Below are 20,898 nucleotides of genomic sequence, written 5' to 3' on the forward strand. Positions count from 1 at the left end.
AACCCCGCTGTGCAATTACATTAGAGTGCCAAAGCATGGTGAGGTATTAAAAAAAAATCTGTAACAGGCAGAAATGAACAGAGATATGGAGGAATGTGATGTTTCGGTAACAAGAGATCACGCAGGAAAGCAGGAAGATTAAATATGTAGGAGCTGTTAAAAGGCGCTGACCTGTATAATGAAAGAAACAGCATGAAGTGCAAGGCAGGGAGCGCCGGGGAGGGGGGGTGCACAGAGAAAATGGCACAGCACAGAAGCAAAAGGCAGTCTATTTCAAGGTTATTGATGCCATCTTTTTCATGACCTCATTTTTAATTCAGAGCGCTGGGCCCTGACAGCTAATCTGGGGAAACGGTTTAAATAAATATCATTAAAGCTTCCCTGTAGCTGCGGCGGCGGCGGCAGACCTTGGTTTCTGCATTGATTTTTCGATGCGTGCTAATGAACGGCGGCTCTGTGACTAAACAACAGTAACTTTAGAAATGACAATTAGCTGAGATAGTTATCTCTTGTTCAAATCCCGGCAACGCAACTCCATTTCTACTAGTGATTACTGCGAGCCTCTGGACAGTATAAATATAGTGATTATGCCCTTGGCTCCATCTTTCACAATAACATCTCCTAGGAAACCGTTTCGTGTGATTTTACCATTAGGGCTGTAAAGGGATAATGTGTATAATTCAAGGAAAAAAAAGCTATCTGAATGCTTGTGGATATTAGCAGTCTTTAACCTAAATAAAACCAAGAATATCCACCTAATTGAAAGCAATTATAATCTGAAATATTGCCCCCCTTCCTTGCTGAGGCAAATGTGATGTGAGGGGAGCAAAACATAGGTGCTGTTCCAGTTTGTAAACTGCACATTCTTGTTTGTGAATAATATTTCTGTAGCGCGTTGACTAATGATTAAAGGTGGAAACAAAGACGCCTCTGGGGAACAAACACACACTTGAGCGAGCTTACAAACAGCCTCATTCATCATGCAAAGAGAATGGGCATGTTTGCTGAGTTCATACATTGAAGCTAATTGCCCTCCGAGCAGCCCAAACGCCAAGGCTCAGCTAAAATGATCCCCCTGAATGGAAACTTGCTCAGCTCCTGCGCACACACGGACCTCGTGGTCACTCGTACACCTTGGCTCTGTCAGCCCGGTATTCACTGCAGTGTGTGGATATTATTGCTTTGTATTGATTCAGCATTATTTTCTCTCAGCTGCTTCACGGTGGCTGGAGAGGGAAAGGCCAGCGCAGCAGCAGTCACACCTCAGCACTTCCCACATGAATTTGTCCAGCGCCGCCCGCCTTCCTGTGACCCTGTTTACACCTTACTGTCTCATGAACAATATAGCTTTTCACATCTGGCCTCACAGTAATTTATAAACCCTGCAAACCTGGAATAATTCTTGCTGTTATCCAACTTTTTTAAATCCAGTGATTGATGGTCCTGTTTGTTATCACACTCCGATGTTCCCAGAGGTCTTTTTTATAATGATTATGTTGCTTTTTTGAGCAAAAATCCAAAAATGTGTTGTTTTCTGGGACAGAGCAGCAGGAGTTGGTTAGAAATTTGCCTCTGAGTTGTCAGATTTCCCTTCATCCATCCATTTACATCAGGGGTGTCAAACATACAGTCAGATGGTTTAATCCGACCCAGTCATAAAGAGAAAAAATATAAGTTTCTAGCCTATTCCTGTGAGGAGTTACGGTTATTTAAAGTTTTCTGATCCATTGAAATTTGAATTAAAAAATACTCAGAAACGCAACATGAATTATTTTATACTCTAGTATGAGAAAAATGCTACTAGAACATGTTAAAAACATAAAAAACAATTTTATTGGAGTGGGTCTTTAATGCATGAGAGAAAAAGTAATAATTTGGCTAACTTATTAGATTGGAGGTCATCAGCAAATAAAACTACTTATAATTTTTCCAAAAATGTTTATATCCAAAAGAAATGGAGTGGATCAAGTAATGAGCCCTGAGGGACACCAGGATGATTGAAATAAGTTCAACAATGGATCCTAATTCACAGCAATTTGATTAAAGAAATACTCAGAAATGCAATTTTAAGCTTCATTTTCTGTATCTATGTCCTCCATCATGAGGAAAATGCCACAAGAATGTATTAAAAACAACCAAAACACGATTTACATCAGTGTGGGTTTTTTTACAACAGAGCAGAAGTTCCTTTAAAACTCACGCACCTATTTCTGGATGAGGCAACAGGCCATTTATAGTCCCATTACATCCAAACACAACACACCAAATAATAACACTCTCACACACGTAAGGTTTTGCAAGCTCCCTGGAAAAGCCACCTCAACCACTGCTGCAGGGACTTGCGAAATTGCTTACAACATGCAATCTTGACACAATCTGAAAATGACTGGCTCCCTCATATGGCACTGCTGGCACCCCGGCTGTATTACTGACAGGTGTGTGCGCGCTTGAGTTGTGCTGATGCATAAACCTGGAACAGCCGGAGGTATGTGGAGAGGGTCGCTGGCCTCCAGGAACGACCTGCTTGACGAGCAACTGGTTATCTCTTGCAGGAAAGATCGCATTTGGCATTTGTTTAACCTTGGAAAACTTGCTGCCCCGCGTGTGTGTGTGTGTGTGCACTAGTCGACACTGCATAAAACCCATACAGCTCCCCCAGGATCATATCCATATGCTTGCTTCAGTTATGCCATCTGAGTGATTATAAAGTGGTGGCTCAAAAAAGGCTGCAGCATCTCGCCGAGTGACTGAATAAAAACATAACCTGCGTTTCGTTTTTTGCTCGCAGCGTCTTGCGATGCATATGTATGAGAAAGCATAGATTCTGTGAATCCATGTAGGTCAGTTAATAATTCAAAACTTTGCTGTTATTCCAGCTCTTTAATCCTCTTTTGGTGTTGCTTGTAGAACAGAATGGAAGGGGATTACGGAATAATTGGTTCCATAGTGCTAAACAGCTGCTCAATTAATCCCAAGAAAATAACAGAATCTCATCTCAGTGTGAACTGACTTTGGTTTAGAAGGAACTGATTTGTTAGTGCAAAACAGAGTAGATGTGTTAAAGCTGGACGTAAAAATGCATTCCTGTTAAATTTTACATAAAAAAGGGAAAATAGTTCATTAAATCTAAAAATATTAGGTACCTTCTTGTGGTTTATCAAGCAAATGTTCACTCTTCATATTTTTAAAGCCCCAAAATGTTAAAAGCCAGTCATAGCACTCAATTGAAAAGCAGTGTGTTGTTTGAAGCATGTTTCTAGAGCAGGTTTGACAAATTCAATCGCACAGGGCGCCAAAATCCAAAACACACCTTAGGTCGCGGGCCGAACGGGATAAACATTTATTGAACACTCTAAAATTAAAATTTTAAAACTTTAAAGAAGTAACTTTTTAACATAATTATGAACTAGACATACAGCATTACCCGTAATAATGCTAGTGTGAATGCTGTAAGCTGAATTTGGACGCTTAAAATGCTAGTGCTGATAGCTGAAGATGCTAAGATTGATAGCTAAAAATGCTGAAGCTGAAAACATTGAAGCTAATAGCAAGCTAAAATATTAGCTAAATGCAAAATTAGTCTAAAAACCTAAAAAAAAAATAGGTTTGCCAAAACAGCTGGTGTGTAGCTGAAATATTAGCTAAACTACAAAATAGCCTAAAAACTGAAAAAAAGTCTAAATTAGCCAAAAAAAAAGCCAGCATGTTGCTGAAATTTTAGCTTAACTCCAAAACAGACAGAAAAACAGAAAAATCCTAAATTAGCTAAAAAAGCTAGCATGTACCCGAAATATTACCTAAACTACAAAATAGCCTAAAAAACTGAATAAGTCTAAATTAGCCAAAATAGTTAGCATGTGGTTGAAATATTAGCTAAACTCTAAATTAGCGTAAACAAAAAACAAACAAACAAACAAACAAAAAACATCCAAATTAGCCAAAACAGCTAGCATGCAGCTGAATTATTAGCTAAACTATAAATTACCGTAAAAAAAATTAAAAAAGGCCAAATTATCCCAAACAGCTAGCATGCAGCTGAATTATAAGATAAACTCTAAATTAGCGTAAAAAACAAAAAAAAAAAACCAAAACAAACAAAAAAAAAGTCTAAATTAGCCAAAACAGCAAGCATGTTGCTGAAATTTTAGCTAAACTCCAAAACAGACTAAAAAACAGAAAAATCCTAAATTAACCAAAACAGCTAGCATCTACCTGAAATATTACCTAAACTACAAAATAGCCTACAAAACTAGTTTGCATGTGGCTGAAATATTAGCTAAACTCTAAATTAGCATAAAAAACTAAAAAAAACCCTCCAAATTAGCCAAAACAGCTAGCATGCAGCTGAATTATTAGCTAAACTATAAATTACCGTAAAAAAAATAAAAAAAGGCCAAATTATCCCAAACAGCTAGCATGTAGCTGAATTATTAGCTAAACTCTAAATTAGCTTAAAAGCTGAAAAAAGACTAAATTAGCCAACACAAATAGCATGTAGCTAAAATGTTAGCTAAACTCCAAAATAGCCTAAAAAAATCACAGGAAATGCCAAATTAGTCCAAAAAGCTAGCAGATCTGACATGATCTGAAGAGTCAACCCAGACCTCGACTTTGAGACGTGTTCTAGACCATTGACCTTTCTTCCATCCAACAGTATTATTTGTTCAAGGAAGCATTATTTCAGATTCTGCATCGTTCAGGAGTGTGAGAAAAAGTATCTCACCTCTCGTAGTGTCTCCGTGTACACGTGGCGGCGCTTGTGCTGCTGGGGTTCCCGCCCAGTTCATCGTACACGTGTTTCCACTGCCTGCGAACCGTGATCTACAGAAACGGGCGAGAAGACAAACGGATAAGAAAAAAAAAAAAAGACCATAAAACCGGATGATTGGTGGCGCAAAGAAACACAGTTGGGTGAGATCATTTAAAGTTCTCAGGGAGTCACAGTGTTTCAGTTATTGAATTCCCAAAACCCGACATAATGAGCTCACATACAGACAGTTATTCCAGCTATGACGAAACACTAAACTGACAAAAACCCTTACAGGAAATGTGAGAGAATAAGCCACTTTTGATCTATTTTTAAATATTTTAACTGTGATGATGCCAATTTTAGCCAAAATGTAAAAATCTGTGTCATTTCTAGGACATAGTTTCTGCAGAGCAGCAGGAGTTCATTAAGTTTTGGGTGGAACTGCTAAGTAAGCCTACCCCTATTTCCCATCATCCCTTTGTTTACACTTTCTCCCGATACCTTACAGCTCCTCTCACCTCTTCTTGTTAGAAGAAAAATTCTGTTCTAAACTCTTTCAAAATAAAAAAAAGACAAAAATATTTAGTTTCTTTTTAATAATTTTGTTATTTTAGGTCATTTTTTATTCATGAATGTTCTCTTCTAAAAGAAAAGTCATTTTTTTGGATTTCAAAGATGAGCTTGTGCTTTTTTATATATAAATCCCTACAAAAATACCTTAAAAGAAACTCTTGAACTGCTTATCCAGGATTCCTAAAGTTAAATTTCCAACTTTTTAAGACCTTTTCAAGGCCACATATTTCAAAAATTGTCTCCCCATTTTCCATTTTATTAATTATTTCTCATTTTATTAATTATCAAAACTGTAGCTTCTTGTCTTGTTGGTTTGTGGTCTGTGCTGTGATGCTTTAGAGCACTTCTTTTAATTATTCTTTTTTTTCTTTCGTTCTTTGCTTACATTATTTGATCAAAATAATTGTGGTTGAAAAATAACATTTTCAGAAAGAAATTTGAAACTGAGAAGTTTCAAGCAGCAGAATTTTTAAAGCTCAGATATTAAAATTCAAGACTGTTTTAAAGGCTTTTTAAGGTATTATTTACAAATTCATAAAGTCAAGGTTTTTAAGATTTTTTTAAGACCCGATTTATCAAGATTAATATCTTTGTTTCTTTTGACTTTATTTTAATTATTTTATTTTATTGGTATTTTTTGTTTGTCATTATATTTTTATGTATTTTTTAATATTATTATTTATACATACTTTTTTCTTCTGCTGCTTGGACTCTGTTCTTGTTTTCTGTTTCCAAATATATTCCGAATGGAAAAAATGTGTAGTTTTGAATTCTTTCAATTAGTTTTAAACCAGATTTTAGCTCGGACCATAAAAATAAAGACGTTCATGGATCTGTTAGGGAGCTTGTAGCTTGCTGTTGTAGGTCCTACGTCACTGATACAATCTTTTTTCAAATGGATTTTTTCATCTGCTTCTAATTCACAATGATTTGAATAACGAAATGCTCAATTTTTAGCTTATTTTTCTTAAAAATGAGAAGAACGCCATAAGAGGACCACTTTCATTGGGTCTTTAAAAGGAGCCGAGCCTCATCTAACTATGTGCTGACTTTTGCTGTGTTATAAAGAGCACTGCTGATGACTTCACATCAAACGAAGACTGAGCTTTGGAAATGTGCACATGAATAATGAATGAATAAATAGCAGGTAAAGCTGCCAAGTTAAATGCCTCATGCGCTCTTATTTCTGACTCATTTTGGCTGTCTCTGCGTATTGCCCAGTATACTGTAAACTGCGGGTGGATTATATATATTTATGCTTTTCACAACATCTCCAATGTGGAAAAAAGTCAAACAATTTCTCCAATTTCCTTCTGTGCAGCGCAGAACACAGGAACATGTGTTTTCCACACCAAAGGGGCTTTTGAAACAACAGCACCAATTCTGCTCAAAGTGGCTGTGAGCAATCCGTTGTTCTTGGGGAAAATCCTGAGTGACCTCTAGGGGCTAAAGAAGGGCAGAAAAAAAGACTTGGAGGAAACAGGTAGAGAAAGGAGTGGATGAAAGAGAGACCGAGGAGGAGAGGATATATAGCCACATATGTGAATACTTACCAGCTCATATCCTCCGAGTTTCTGAGCAGCTTGAAACATAGTCCAAAGGTTGACTATGGGAGACGGAAAACAAACAAGGCAGTTAGGAACTCTGGGAAAGAACCTGAGCCGATACAAGTTACGTCATTTCACAAGAGACAAGAAGAATAGTTTGATCTTTCAGTCAAGGCAACGAGTCAATTACAGAATGTAAAAATAATACACCATCAAAGGTTAAACGTTAGCAGCGATTATATAGCAATCATTTCTGCCGGCTATACCATCAGACAGACTCTAAATAATGGAAGATTTTCATCATTCTCTCACAATACAATGCAGGATGTCAGCTCAAATGATGCAAATGAATACAGAGTAACTGTATAAACACCACTGCTGCATTTGTGAACCTACTGTTGCAGCCTGCAGGTATGAATGCAAACCATTACGAGCATCAATCGCTTGGAAAAATACTTAAACTTCTGTTTGAACTAATGCAAATTCATTTGCATTGATTTTCTCATGCAAATACCCCCATGACGGGGCAGATAAAAATACTGGTCCTGTGTGACGCTGTTTTTCCTCCTTCTAAAAATAGCCGTTTAAGCTGGCATCAAATTGCTCCAAGAGAAAATATTTCCCACAAAAGAAAAAAAAAACTAGAAGTTCATTGGAGGAGTCTGTGTGCCAATGACATTTGTATTTGCTTCCTGTAACATCATTGTTTAACATTTTTATATGAAAGCCTATAAATAAGAAAAGGGGGCCTCGCCTGGGGAGAAATCCATCAAAATTCAATCTGTGCGTACACAAAGCCTTGCATTTGTCAAAATGACATTTTCCTATCTCCGCATTTGACAGCATTGATTTTTTTTTTCCTTTCCCTCCTCTCTGCGACCGTTGTCAATGCACGGGTGGAATAACAAAGGGAGCTGGGTAGGTTTTTCTGTTTGAACTGAGCACGCCGGCACAATGTGCTTTCTGACTGTGGAAACACAAAGATGGTCTATTTAACCGGCTTGTTATGCATCGACTGTAATTACCACAATCGCACACGGCTTTGGGAGGGGACAGAACGCATAAAGGAAATGAGAGAACATGCCTTTTCTTAGATGTCTCGTCGTTAGTAATTTCTTTTCTTAATTCCTCTCTGTTTGGCAGGAGCAATTATCACTGAGATAAGGATGACAAAAACAGCAACACAATGCAGCCTCAGTGACACACCGATGGCATGGCAATTAGACAACGGGGGCTGTGAGAAGAGGACAAATTGGAACTGATGTTTGCAATCACTCGCTGATGTCCGAGCAATGAGCGACGCGGGAATTGCCACAAGTGCGAACACTTATCAAATCATTTAGGGGAGCTTTCGGAATAAACAACGTGACCGCTCGTATTTCATTGTTGTTTCGTTTTGTTTAACACCTTTTATGCACCCACACAGCACCAGCTGTTCCGTTAAGCCAATGACAAATAAGATGCACAAAAATAGGACAGTGAGTAACAAGAATAAACAACTGTTACTGTTGTTTATTATCTGTGATTCAAGCGTCGAATTCTTTCGTCATACGAATACTGATAGAACTAGAAAAGTTGCATTAGCTGCGATAATGCTAGTGTGAATGCTTCTTCCTCAATCTGGTCGCTGAAGATCTTGAAGCTGTTTGCTGAGACGCTGAAACAATTGACTTTAATTGATGAAGGGATTTGCTGGAAAGGCAAAAACTGCTAAACTTGCTAAAAAACTTGAAATTTTGTTAAAGAACTATGAAAGACAGCTGAAGTTGGCCAAAATTTCAGAAAAATTTGAAGTAAGTTTGCTTAAAAATCCTCAACACAAGCTAATTTTACAAAGACGTGTGTTGCTTAAATATGAGCTAAACGACAAATTATCCCAAAAAACATTAGTAGAATCCAAATTAGCCTAAAAAGCTAGATCATTGCTAAAATACTAGCTCAACTCCAAAACAGCCAAATAATCCACAGCAACAAATTAGTCAAAAACGTCGGCTTATTGCAAGATGCCAAATTAGCATAAAAAGCTAGCATACTGCTAAAATACTAGCCCAATTAGCGAAAAACATTAGCCTGTTGCTGAAACATTAGGTTAGCTTAAAAGTAACCTAACAAACATGAGTAGAAAACAAATTAGCCACAAAGCGTTAGCATGCTGCTAAAATAATAGCTAAACTCCAACTAGCATTAAAAAAAACCCCTCAGTAAATAAAATATTAGCCAAAAACGTTAGCATGTTACTAAAATATTAGCTAAATTCCAAACTAGCATTAAAAGAAACCTTCAGTAGATAAAATATTAGCCAAAAATGTTAGCATGTTGTTAAAATATTAGATAAATTCCAAATTATCATAAAAATCTCAGTGGATAACATATTAGCCAAAAACTTTAGCAAGCGGTTAAAATATTAGCGAAATTCCAAGCTAGCATAAAAACACTCTCAGTAGATAACATATTAGCCAAAAAAAAATGTGCATGTTGCTAAAATATTAAGTAAACTTAAAAGTAACCTAACAAACCTCAGTAAATAACAAATTAGCCCCAAACCGTTAGCATGCTACTAAAATATTAGATAAATTCCAGACTAGTCTTTAAAAAAAAAACCCTCAGTGGATAACATATTAGCCAAAAACGTTAGCATGTAGCTAAAATAATAGCTGAATTCTAAACTAGCATAAAAACACCTTTAGTAGACAACATATTGGCCAAAAAAATTGAATGTTGCTAAAATATTAAGTAAACTTAAAAGTAGCCTAACAAACTTCAGTTAGCCCCAAACTGTTAGCATGCTGCTAAAATATTAGATAAATTCCAAACAGTATCTAAAAAAAAAACCCTCAACAGATAACATATTAGCCAAAAACGTTAGCACGTGGCTAAAATATTGGATACATTTCAAACTAGCATAAAAACCTCAGAAGATAACATGCTAGCCAAAAACGTTAGCTTTTATCTTGATTTTTTTTATTTATTTATTTATTTACTTTTTATTGATCCAAAAAATGATCTGAACTGTGACCCTATAACTGTAACACCATGAATGTAAAAGCTTGAAACTTTGTTTGCATTATTTTAGGATGAAAATATTTCAGTTTGTTATAATGCCTGAAGTTGTCCCCGTTTGCTGTAGAAGAAGTGTCTTAGTGTGAATGCAAAAGTAAATATTACTGAAATGAACCCAAAATATACCGAGTGGACCTTTGTATGAAGGCTATTTTCATAACTGGACACATTAAAATGTTAATTGGTTACCCCTGCTCTATAGTGTCAATGCTTTTTACAGCATTCACACAACAAATGGTCGGTGAAATATGTGCTACTTAAGAAAGTCTTGTGAATTAATCAATTTATTATTCAAAGATGCTTCTTCTTCTTCTTTTTGTGTGCTTCTAACACGATTGTTTACTTTGGTTTCCAAGTCCCACCACAAAAGAAAAAATAAGAGCCCCTTCAGCCTGCAAAATATCATCAAATGATTCCCTTTGTTTAGTTTTTTTTTTTTAAGCTCACTGTTCTCAAATTAGCATCTCTGCTGCTCCACATGTTTAATGCATTTTAAATCCTTGGGAGAAATATAAATTCAGGACTCGAGTGTCGCAGGAAAACAAGCGTCGAGCCAGCAACATTAATATTACAGGTTTTGCAATGTTATGAGCAATTAGATTTAAAAGCAGACTGACTAAACGGTGATGAGTCACGCTGCTGGGATGCACAGAAAACACGGATCTACAAACGAGGTCCACATTCGGATTAATTATAGTCGAGTCAAACTGATATTTTACTGGCCGAGCCAACAAAGCGCGAGTAAATCTGGTAAATCATTCAACCATCTGTTGCTTTGTCAAGCTCCAAAGTACTCCATGAAAGAAAATTAATACAGAAATGCAACTAAAATAACACATTTCCATTGCAGAAAAATGAATTCTTTGATCCCCTGCGCGTTTGTGCTGAGCCTAAAGGAACGAATATGAAAACGGCGGCTGATTACATCTAAGGGTTTGTATTAATTATGATGTGTTTTCCTTTTTTACTGCTTTTCATATGTGTTGATGTATTCTCGCTGCCAAGGACGAAGTTTAAACAGCATGATTTCACCATTTAATGAGGACCCTGCTTATGATGTGTCTGGTTTAGGGATTCAAAGCATGCACTGTATGTAAAACAGTTGGCGCGTGGACCTCGACTTTATTCTGAGCTCAAACAAAGAAATGCCAACTAAAAGTAAAGCCTATTGGGTATTTCATTCTGGTCCTCTCTCTCCCTCCTCCGTCTCCCACAAACACGACGACCTATTTAAGCTACAACGTGTTGGCACCCGAGATGACAGGACTGTCAAAATACTGCGGTGAGGTTAGCAGAGTCAAGGCGACCACAGCTTTACCTGCATGTAATAGTTTAGAGTAATGAGTTTTACCATGCTATAAACTGTCACTGGTACATTCAAAAACACATCTTCCTCCCTCCAGTTCATTAGCCGGAGTTGACGCGCTGCTCTCTGATCTCCATCCTTTTTGGCTTGTGACAGTAAATGCCGGTTCCTTCCTTGAAAAAAACCACCGTCGACTTTCTCAGGTGTCTTGCTTCAAGATCAAACGACCTAAACAAATGCCCTTTTTAGGAGAACAGAGAGCATGCTTTTTTTTTTTTTTCTGCCCTGTGCATTTTGAGTGCAAGCTAAGCTTCTGACCTATATTACACATCTTTCATCTTAGGCAGACGTGTTTCCCATACATCTGATGTTCTTTTAACACTGTTAAAGGATCATCTCGGCCTTCAAAGCAAAAGCCCTCTGACAAGTGTGAGAAGTCATCCTCCCTTTGTATGAAAGCCAAATCAAATATGTTTTGACTTTACAGCCTGCTGGATGCCATTTATCTCAACCTGAACTATTTAACCTATTTTATTTATCATTTATTTGCATGCAGACATGCTGTCTTGAGTATATATTAGGGCTGTTCATGGATTAACGCAACCGATTCATTAAAAAAATTAAAGCATTAATATTTATTAACGCCAGTTAATTACACTTAGCGAAGCAACCATCTTCCGCCGGTTCACTGCATTAATTTACGATAATGCTCACTTCCTTGCGCATTATCCCTTTTATAACATGGTCACTTACAAAAGAAATAAATATTCAATTGATTTTTTTGACTTTATTGTTGATATTTTTTAGGTTTTGATATTCACATAATGCGGCCCGTTGTCACGGCAACAGAGGCATAGGAAAGCGATATATATGCTGATCGTCACGACAGGTTAAATAAAGCATCAGTTCAGTGTTTGTTTTATCCAGAAGGTGAAGCACAAGTCTGTTTTGAAGAAGTCTGCACATATAGAACATTGTGACCAGAACGTCCTGTTTCGATGTGCATCAACACCCAGCAGCCAATCAGAATCGAGTATTCACCCAGACCCTTTGAAGGGTAACCAAACACTAAAACTTTTTTTGGCTGTTTACCTCTATAAATGGGGCTTTAAAAGTGCTGTCTGTTGCCATATTTTTGACAATTTAAAATAAACTCGCTCAATTCCAGAAATTATTGTCTAAAACCATCTGTGTGCTCCCCCTACAGGTTGAAACGAGGTATTACAGTTGAATTTTGTGATTAGTCAACAAGTGTAAGCCATGTCATTTCAGAGGTTTCACGTCATTTATGCTCTAAAGCTCCGGTATAAAAGCCCCGCCCATCTTTGAATCTGTAACGGTCGTTATCATGTTAGCTTTAGCTCAAGGGTGTATTTCACTGAAACATTTTCTTTCTGGCCTGTTTTTATACAAAAGCTTTATATTGTTGTATAAAATTTACCCTGAAAAACATTACGATTAATCTTAAATAATTAAAACGCAAAAGTGTGATCAATCTGATTGTTTTTAACTGATTGAGCACTAGTTTATATTAGCGGTGTGTATTGGCAGGAGTCTGGTGATACAATACATATCATGATACCCGGTTCATGATACGTATCACAATATATCCCAACAACAAATGTACCAAATACATTTTCAATATTTTTTTTATAGAGTATGACTTGGAAAAAACACTACCTGAATAATAATTATTTGTAATAAAATATTTAAATACATTTTATTTAATGATCACAAAATTAAGCATAACAAGTTGCTTTTACTCAAGCAAATTCATAGTTCTTTATTTTGGTAAATTGAGAAGTATTTGTTCTTAAACAGAGCAGTCAACATTGTCTGATTTCCACAACAAAAAGAGTAAAAAGCTGAAGGACGCCCATAAATATCTTTGAAATATTGCCATGTCAGCATTTTAAATCGATACAAGTATTGTCAAATGAAGTATTACAATATATTGCAGAATCAATTTTTTCCTAGACTCCTAGTTTACATACATATATGTCGGACTTTTGGCTTTATAATGTAGAAGGTACTTGCTTCTCGTGATCACAACACGGGGGCAGTGTAGTTAACATGTGGTTGAAGGTGCTGATTAAACCCCCACACGGGGTTTTTCCCCGCCTGTTTACCATCTTGAACTTCTTACAGAGAGCAGTCTAAACTATAATTTGAAGGCTTTTTTCCCTTCCTCCAAGCTAATTTAGCGTGAAAATATTTTTCTGATTAGCTTCTTTATTTGTGTATTTTTTGTGTTTTCCTACAGGTTTATTTTCTCTGTGTTGAGGCTTTCTTTTTTATCCCCTCTCAGCGTGCTAACCTTCCCCACCGGCAATGTTGTGACCTAAATTTCCAAAATAACGCTCGTAAAATCTACCCACACAAACTTTACTACTGCGTCTACAAGAGAGCTCCTTTGTTTAAACAGTGAGGGAATAAGAAAGTAAGTTGCACTACTCACTCTGTTTGAAGCCGAGGAAGGGGATCCTCTCTATGGGCGTGTCTCTGTCTTTCATGTACTTGTACAGCGATACTAAGAAAGCCTGCTCCTCCGCCCGGCTCTCCTCTGATGCTTCCTCCTCTTTCTTCTCCTCCTTTCTCTCCTCCTTCTCTTTTGCCCTCTCCTTCTCCTCAATTAAGGATTTCTTATTGAGGCCGGCGGCCCTTTGCTTGGCTGCGGAGGTGATTTTTCCGTTGAGTACCGTTTTACAGTTGGGCTTGACCTGCAAAGGGACAGCATATATGGAGTCAGCGGGAACCTTTTTTTAAAAGGAGAGTCTCACACAAATGAGGTCAGGCAGTTTGCATTACCTTTAAGAGCAAAACAAACATTTTTTTTTTGTGGCCCCAGAGGAAGCCTCTCATTGATTATGAATGGAGCCGCTCTTCTTGTCATCACAGATTAGAGAAAGACAAGTTTGACTTACGCTCTGGGAAGAGAATCGCTAATATTAATTTAACTGTGAAGGTCACAGGGATGGCAGCTTTTAGGAGAGAAATTTATCTTAATTTCATAAACAATGCAAGACAACTGAAAAGAAATAACAGACAAATAAAAAGCTGAGAGGCTTTTGAAATATTATTGAGGTTGTAAATTAAAAAAAAAAACACACACAGTGGTTTTCTTTTAATTGGATTTGAGAAACAGACGACTCTTTCTTATTTTATTATTTATAACTGCCGTTGAGTGAGGTTTTTACTAAAAAAAGAGATAAACATCTTGTTCTTCTGTGGGATCGTGTTGTACTCTTTAAAAGCTGTGTTGGAAAAGGAGAACATGCACACACAAGTGCTGCTCCATCCCCAACGCCATCAATTTTAATACATCGCTGAATAAAAGGAAAACAAAGGGATATTTATGAGCTTATTTTACTGAAATAATAAATGAAACATTTGGATTGCTCTAATGGCTCCCTGGGTTCTCACAAGCGCACCTTTTTCAGATTATGTCACGTCTTTATGTAACTCGTGTCCTTCAGAGTCACGTTTAAATTCACGCACGGACTGTTGCACTGTACTCAGAGAGAGCATTGTATAACTGAAACGCATTAGCCTCATTCTGCAAGTGAAGCAGTAATGAAACAGATAGCAAAAGTAACGCCTTTAAAAATCCATCCAGCTTTATGTGACATTTTACTGCAGCCAAAAACTCTGCTGTTCAATTTGGATTAGGAAATCAGAGCAAAAAAGCACAAGAAATATATATTTATACAAAGAAACTACAGATAATTAGTCATAAAATAAATTGGGAAATTGATATACACTCGTAAATAATTCAATTATCACTCTTAATAATAAATAAACTTATTATGAAAATAGTTCATGACATTTTTAAAAAATTAAGTTTATCAAAAAGATTTTGATAATTGGTTAAAATAGTTTGATTGCTTTAGTTAAAGGGTGCAGAGATCATAAGTTTGCTTGTTTCTGTCACCTTTCGTTTTCAGACTAGAATATTGTGTAATTTACTGTGGTGTGCTGTGAAAATGAAATAAATAAATGATAAATAAATGAAATAAATAGTTTGAAAGGAAGTGGGAGAAAGTGAACTTTCAGAATCCCACTCCCACTTTGTTTTATTCATTTTTTTCATTTAATTTACATACATTTTCTTACGACCGAGTATTAGGACCAGTTTACAGACTAATTTTTTTTGGGTGAATTACAACTTTAAATCTAGTAAATTTAGAGGAAAAAATGTATGATTCTTAAATCATGAGAATAAAGTCGTATATTTATGACTTTAAAAGTCATGAGTTAAATTAATGACTTTTTTTCCTGATAAATTTACGACTTTTAATCTTGTAAATTTACAGGATTAAAAGTCATAGATTTACAAGAGTAAAAGATATAAATTTACGAGATTTAAAGTCATAAATTTACAACTTTTAATCTCAGATTTACAGGATTAAAAGCAGTAAATTTACATGAAAAAACAAATACATTTACGACTTTTAATCTTGTACATTTACTATATTTAAAGTCATAGTTTAAAAGAAAAAACTTGTAAATGTACAAGATTAAAAGTCGTAAAGTTACAAAAAAACTCATAAATTTACAACTTTTAATCTTGTCAATTTACGAAATTTAAAGTCGTAAATTTACAAGAAAAAAAACTCATAATAACACTTTTTTGACTTATATTGTGCTAACACAGACTAAAAACTACCAATAATGATGAATTACATAATAATGATGTAAATAGATGAAACATTATTTCAGAAATCTTCATAACAAATGCAGATCAAATATCAAAATCATGTGCAGATTCATTTGCCATTAGGAGAAAATTTCTATATAAAAATTGTATAATTATATTTATATATAACATATTTAATAATTAGGGATAGTTTATTTATAGAGAAATGAATTATTTACCATTACTGGCTCCATTTCAAAGTCAAATATATTGAAGATTAACTTTTGTTTTGTGTTACTTCTTCCTCGGATCTCACCTTGGTTGTAGCTTTGCTCTCCGGGCTGGACGGCTCCTGCGCTCCAACAGCTGCTGAACTCGGGGTCGAGCCTTGACCCTGAGCGTGACCCTGGGACTCCCTCCTCTGAGAGACGGACAGCTTCTTCTTCCGAGGTCGCCCCTTTAGGTTGGGAGCTGAGGGAGAGGAAACAGTGTGATAAATGTCAAATCAGGCGGCACTGAGTGATTCATCCCTCTTTGTGGACGAGATCCGATCCTCTCACCTAAACATATTACCCTACGATTTACAGTGAGAATCAAATACCCAAACATCGAAGGCCAAGAGTGGATTTCCTGCCAGAAACTGTTGACTTTCAGCTGCTGAGAACAGAGGCTGTGACAGGACCGTTTACAACTTGGGAAAGGAATTTCAAAGGCCTGCTAGCCTGTAGCTAATTATTTCTAAGCTGGATCAGAGCGACGTTGTGCTGAATGGTGTAGCAGGTTGCCAAATTGCTCCAGTGTGCTAGTAAACATGATCCTCCAGTTTGCTCTGAGCCCAAAAGTGTAACTACATTTAAATTCTGACGGATGTATTTTTAACGCTGCTGATGAGAAACAGTCAAAACAGTCAGGCGAGTTGGCAAAATATTGCAAATTACAGATGCTGGTTAACCAACGAACCCACAAAAAAAAAGAAGAAAAAAAATTCGCACAGTTTCTGCAGACGGAAATATTTTTGACAAATGCAAAAAATAAAAAATAGAAGCCTGTATGTGTTTCTTTAAGTAACGTGTACAACAGGAACAAGCTGTACTTTGTTTCCATCTCCTCCTCTCACCATAAAACATTAAACTGAACTCCAGTGGTTCAAGAAAAAAAAATCGTGTCTCTATTTTCAGTTTTCCTCTGCCTATGTCTTAAAGCTCAATGCAGTTAATTAAAAACACATGAACCTGCCTGATAGGAGCTCTTTGTTTGAAAGGCTGGCAGATATAATTGCTCAGTTCATATTACACACACAATAAAGTATTTAAACCCACCAAGTCCTTTGTACGCCCACGTTTATGTCAATCCACGATTGTAATGTAACTTCTTGGCAGACTGCCTAGCCTGACTGCAGCAACACAAACAGAGATAAGCACAAAAGAGAGAAAGAAGAGGGAAGAAAAACCAAAGAAACTTCAAATAATCTAACTTCACTCACACATTTATCAGTGTCAACATTTCTGCTTTCCATCCGCAATGACAATTAAATTTCATCCAAGGTTGCTTCTTTTTTTTTTTTTGCCAAAAGAATTCGGATGATTATTTTTGTCTGATCAAATTCCCATCAAGGAAGTGTTACAATAACACTGGAGCTGAATAAAATCAAACCTCATTAAAGGAAGGGGAGAAACGCTCAGACCGGCACCCTATCGGTGTGTGTGTTGTTATTGTGGAAAAACGGCTCAAGGAAAATTCCAAGGACGTTTGCTGTGCATTTGTCTTCCCTTTGACACAGAAAAAAACAAGTTTTCAACACTGTAATCTTTACTTCGAAAGCACTGGGCGTGTTTGCTTCACTTTTTTCTCATTTTGCAGCTCGGCTTTTTTTATTTTGACACTTGTTAAGGCGGAGAAAACTAGTGGTGTGTGTGTGTGGGGGGGGATTTTTTAAATGCATAGATTATGATTCATGAACAATTCTGAATAGTTTTATGAATTGTAAATAATCAAAAATCTATAGGATTAAAAGTTAAAGTTACAAGCAGGACATTTTTTACTTTTTTGAAGAGCACACAAACATGACTGACCCTCCAGATTTCATCATTCGACCGGCCCCGACCAGCACAACCAACCCTAAACGGCACCAATCAGCCCCGACTGGCCCCGCCAAACCCAAACTGGCCCCAACAAACCCCAACCAGCTACAACTGGCCCCGACGCCATGAAAGCCGAAATGCTAAAATATTATCTAAACTCCAAATTACCCTAAAGAAATAAAAAAAGGTCTAATTTTTCCAAAACAGCTAGCATAATGCTAAAATATTAGCTAAACTCCAAACTTGCCTGAAGAATTAAAAAAAAAAGTTTAATTTTGACAAAACAACTAGCATAATGCTAAAATATTAGCTTAACTCCAAATTAGCCTAAAGAAATAAAAAAGGTCTAATTTTTCCAAAACAGCTAGCATAATGCTAAAATATTAGCTAAACTCCAAACTTGCCTGAAGAACTCCAAAAAAAGTTTAATTTTGACAAAACAGCTAGCATAATGCTAAAATATTAGCTTAACTCCAAATTAGCCTAAATAACTTAAAAAAGGTCAAATTTTTCCAAACCAGCTAGCATAATGCTAAAATATTAGTTTAACTCCAAATTTGCCAAAAGAAACAAAAAAAGTCTAATTTTTGCCAAACCAGCTAGCATACTGCTAAAATATTAGCTTAACTCCAAGCTTGCCTAAAAAAATGGAAAAAAGTCTGAATCAACCAAAAACAGCTAGCAAACTGCTAAAATATTAGCTAAAATCCAAACTTGCCTGAACAATTAAAAAAAAAAAGTTTAATTTTGACAAAACAGCTAGCATAATGCTAAAATATTATCTAAACTCCAAATTAGCCTAAAGAAATAAAAAATGTCTAATTTTTCCAAAACAGCTAGCATAATGCTAAAATATTAGCTAAACTCCAAACTTGCCTGAAGAACTTAAAAAAAAGTTTAATTTTGACAAAACAACTAGCATAATGCTAAAATATTAGCTTAACTCCAAATTAGCCTAAATAACTTAAAAAGGTTTAATTTTTCCAAACCAGCTAGCATAATGCTAAAACATTAGCTTAACTCCAAATTTGCCAAAAGAAACAAAAAAAGTCTAATTTTTGCCAAACCAGCTAGCATAATGCTAAAATATTAGAAAAATCCAAACTTGCCTGAAGAACTTAAAAAAAAGTTTAATTTTGACAAAACAGCTAGCATAATGCTAAAATATTAGCTTAACTCCAAATTAGCCTAAATAACTTAAAAAAGGTCTAATTTTTCCATAACAGCTAGCGTAATACTAAAACATTAGCTTAACTCCAAATTTGCCAAAAGAAATAAAAAAAGTCTAATTTTTGCCAAACCAGCTAGCATAATGCTTAAATATTAGCTTAACTCCAAGCTAGCCTAAAAAACTGTAAAAAAGTCTGAATCAACCAAAAACAGCTAGCATACTGCTAAAATATTCGCTAAACTCCAAATTAGCCTAAAGAAATAAAAAAAGGTCTAATTTTTCCAAAACAGCTAGCATAATGCTAAAATATTAGCTAAACTCCAAATTAGCTTAAATAACTTTAAAAAGGTCTAATTTTTCCAAACCAGCTAGCATAATGCTAAAATATTAGCTTAACTCCAAGCTAGCCTAAAAAACTGGAGAAATTTCTAAATTAACCAAAAACAGCTACCACAATAGTAAAATAAAAGCTAAATTTTAAATTACCATAAAAAACCCAACATTTGCTGAACATTTTAAAGTTTGAATGTTGTCCTTTAGCTGAACGTAAACGTGGAAGTTCACAAGTTTCAAAGTGCACAAAATTTTTAAAGAATTTGAGCAATCTGTCATTCATTTCCTAAGGGGCATATTTTGCTCAATATTTCAAAAACAATTAAGTTTATGATTACCAAAGGTAAAAGCAGGTAAGCTGAGCTAACATTAGCGCAAACCTGTTAGCTAAATGTTTTCTGTGCATCCCTCCAACCTCAACATCTACATCTGCTCTCAAAGAGATCAAGTCTTTCTGCAGACATGCAGAAATGCTAACTTTCCTGGCTAGGACCAAGAGCATCGTACAGTTTGGAATTCTAGAGTCAGAGCGCAGTAACAGTTGTGGGCACTTAGCACCACAAAATCAATTTTTGTTATATTTGAGTGAGTGACACCAAAACTTTATCTTTTGTGAAAAACAGTACCTTTGTTTCAGGTTTGATTTAAGTCTTGTTTTAAATGAAGAAAAGAAGCTGCAGGATTAATTTAAGGTTTAATAAACTATTGTCTTTAAAATACTTTAAAGCTAATGATGGTTAAGATACATGTGTTTTACATCCACAAACGATCCGATTACTCGACTAATTGTAAAAATATTCTGTGATTTTAGTTGACCATTTGAACAATCGTATATGACAGCCCTAAAGAACGGATATTAAAAGCATATGCTGGCCTTGCAGAAGACAAATATTGAGTTTGTTTCCAGATTTGTTTCTGCTGAGTAAGGTCCATGCTCAGAGAATAGTCCAATCAAGCCCTCTCAGCTCTCTTATGTAACCCAACTGTCTGTTTACATTTTTCATCAGGTCAAATGCTGCTGTGTAGAAAAAGAAATGCAACAAAAATGAATCGATTGGCGCTAAAACACCAGGTTCTCAATAAGATTGAATTACATCAATTACATCTGTGTTTTTGTAGACAAACAGGCGCAGAAGGTCAAGTTAAGACAACCTCCACGCTACAGAAAACATAGCGCTGTTGCATAAGCCAGGTTTAGAAGGAGAACACGGAGCGACTTTGCGGATTGATTTTCTGGAATAGAAACAGACATTTATAGTCAGCGGGAAAAACAAAGCGAGCATCACAAGACAATGATTTTGTGGCACCCTGGGAGATGGGATATTTTTACCTCTCTGTGGGCATTAAGTGCATCAGTCAGTGTACCAGAAAAAAAAGAGGTTATTTAAGCACGTATGATACTGTACTTCCATTTGCAAAGCAAAAGCGGATGCTGACCGAG

General features: G+C 36.0%; 1 protein-coding gene across 1 annotated transcript in view; it reads right to left on the reverse strand.

Moving 5' to 3' along the window:
* Positions 1-20,898, reverse strand: part of arid5b (AT-rich interaction domain 5B) — a 103,527-nt gene that overhangs the window by 11,429 nt on the left and 71,200 nt on the right. Inside the window, exons 6-9 of the mRNA XM_024297094.2 lie at positions 16,189-16,343; positions 13,695-13,956; positions 6,877-6,929; positions 4,724-4,821 (exon numbers count right to left, since the gene is read on the reverse strand). Coding sequence (XP_024152862.1) covers positions 4,724-4,821; positions 6,877-6,929; positions 13,695-13,956; positions 16,189-16,343 — 568 coding nt within the window. The remainder of the gene's footprint in view (positions 1-4,723; positions 4,822-6,876; positions 6,930-13,694; positions 13,957-16,188; positions 16,344-20,898) is intronic.

Source organism: Oryzias melastigma, linkage group LG15 (assembly GCF_002922805.2).
Source record: "Oryzias melastigma strain HK-1 linkage group LG15, ASM292280v2, whole genome shotgun sequence".
Classification (NCBI taxonomy): domain Eukaryota; kingdom Metazoa; phylum Chordata; class Actinopteri; order Beloniformes; family Adrianichthyidae; genus Oryzias; species Oryzias melastigma.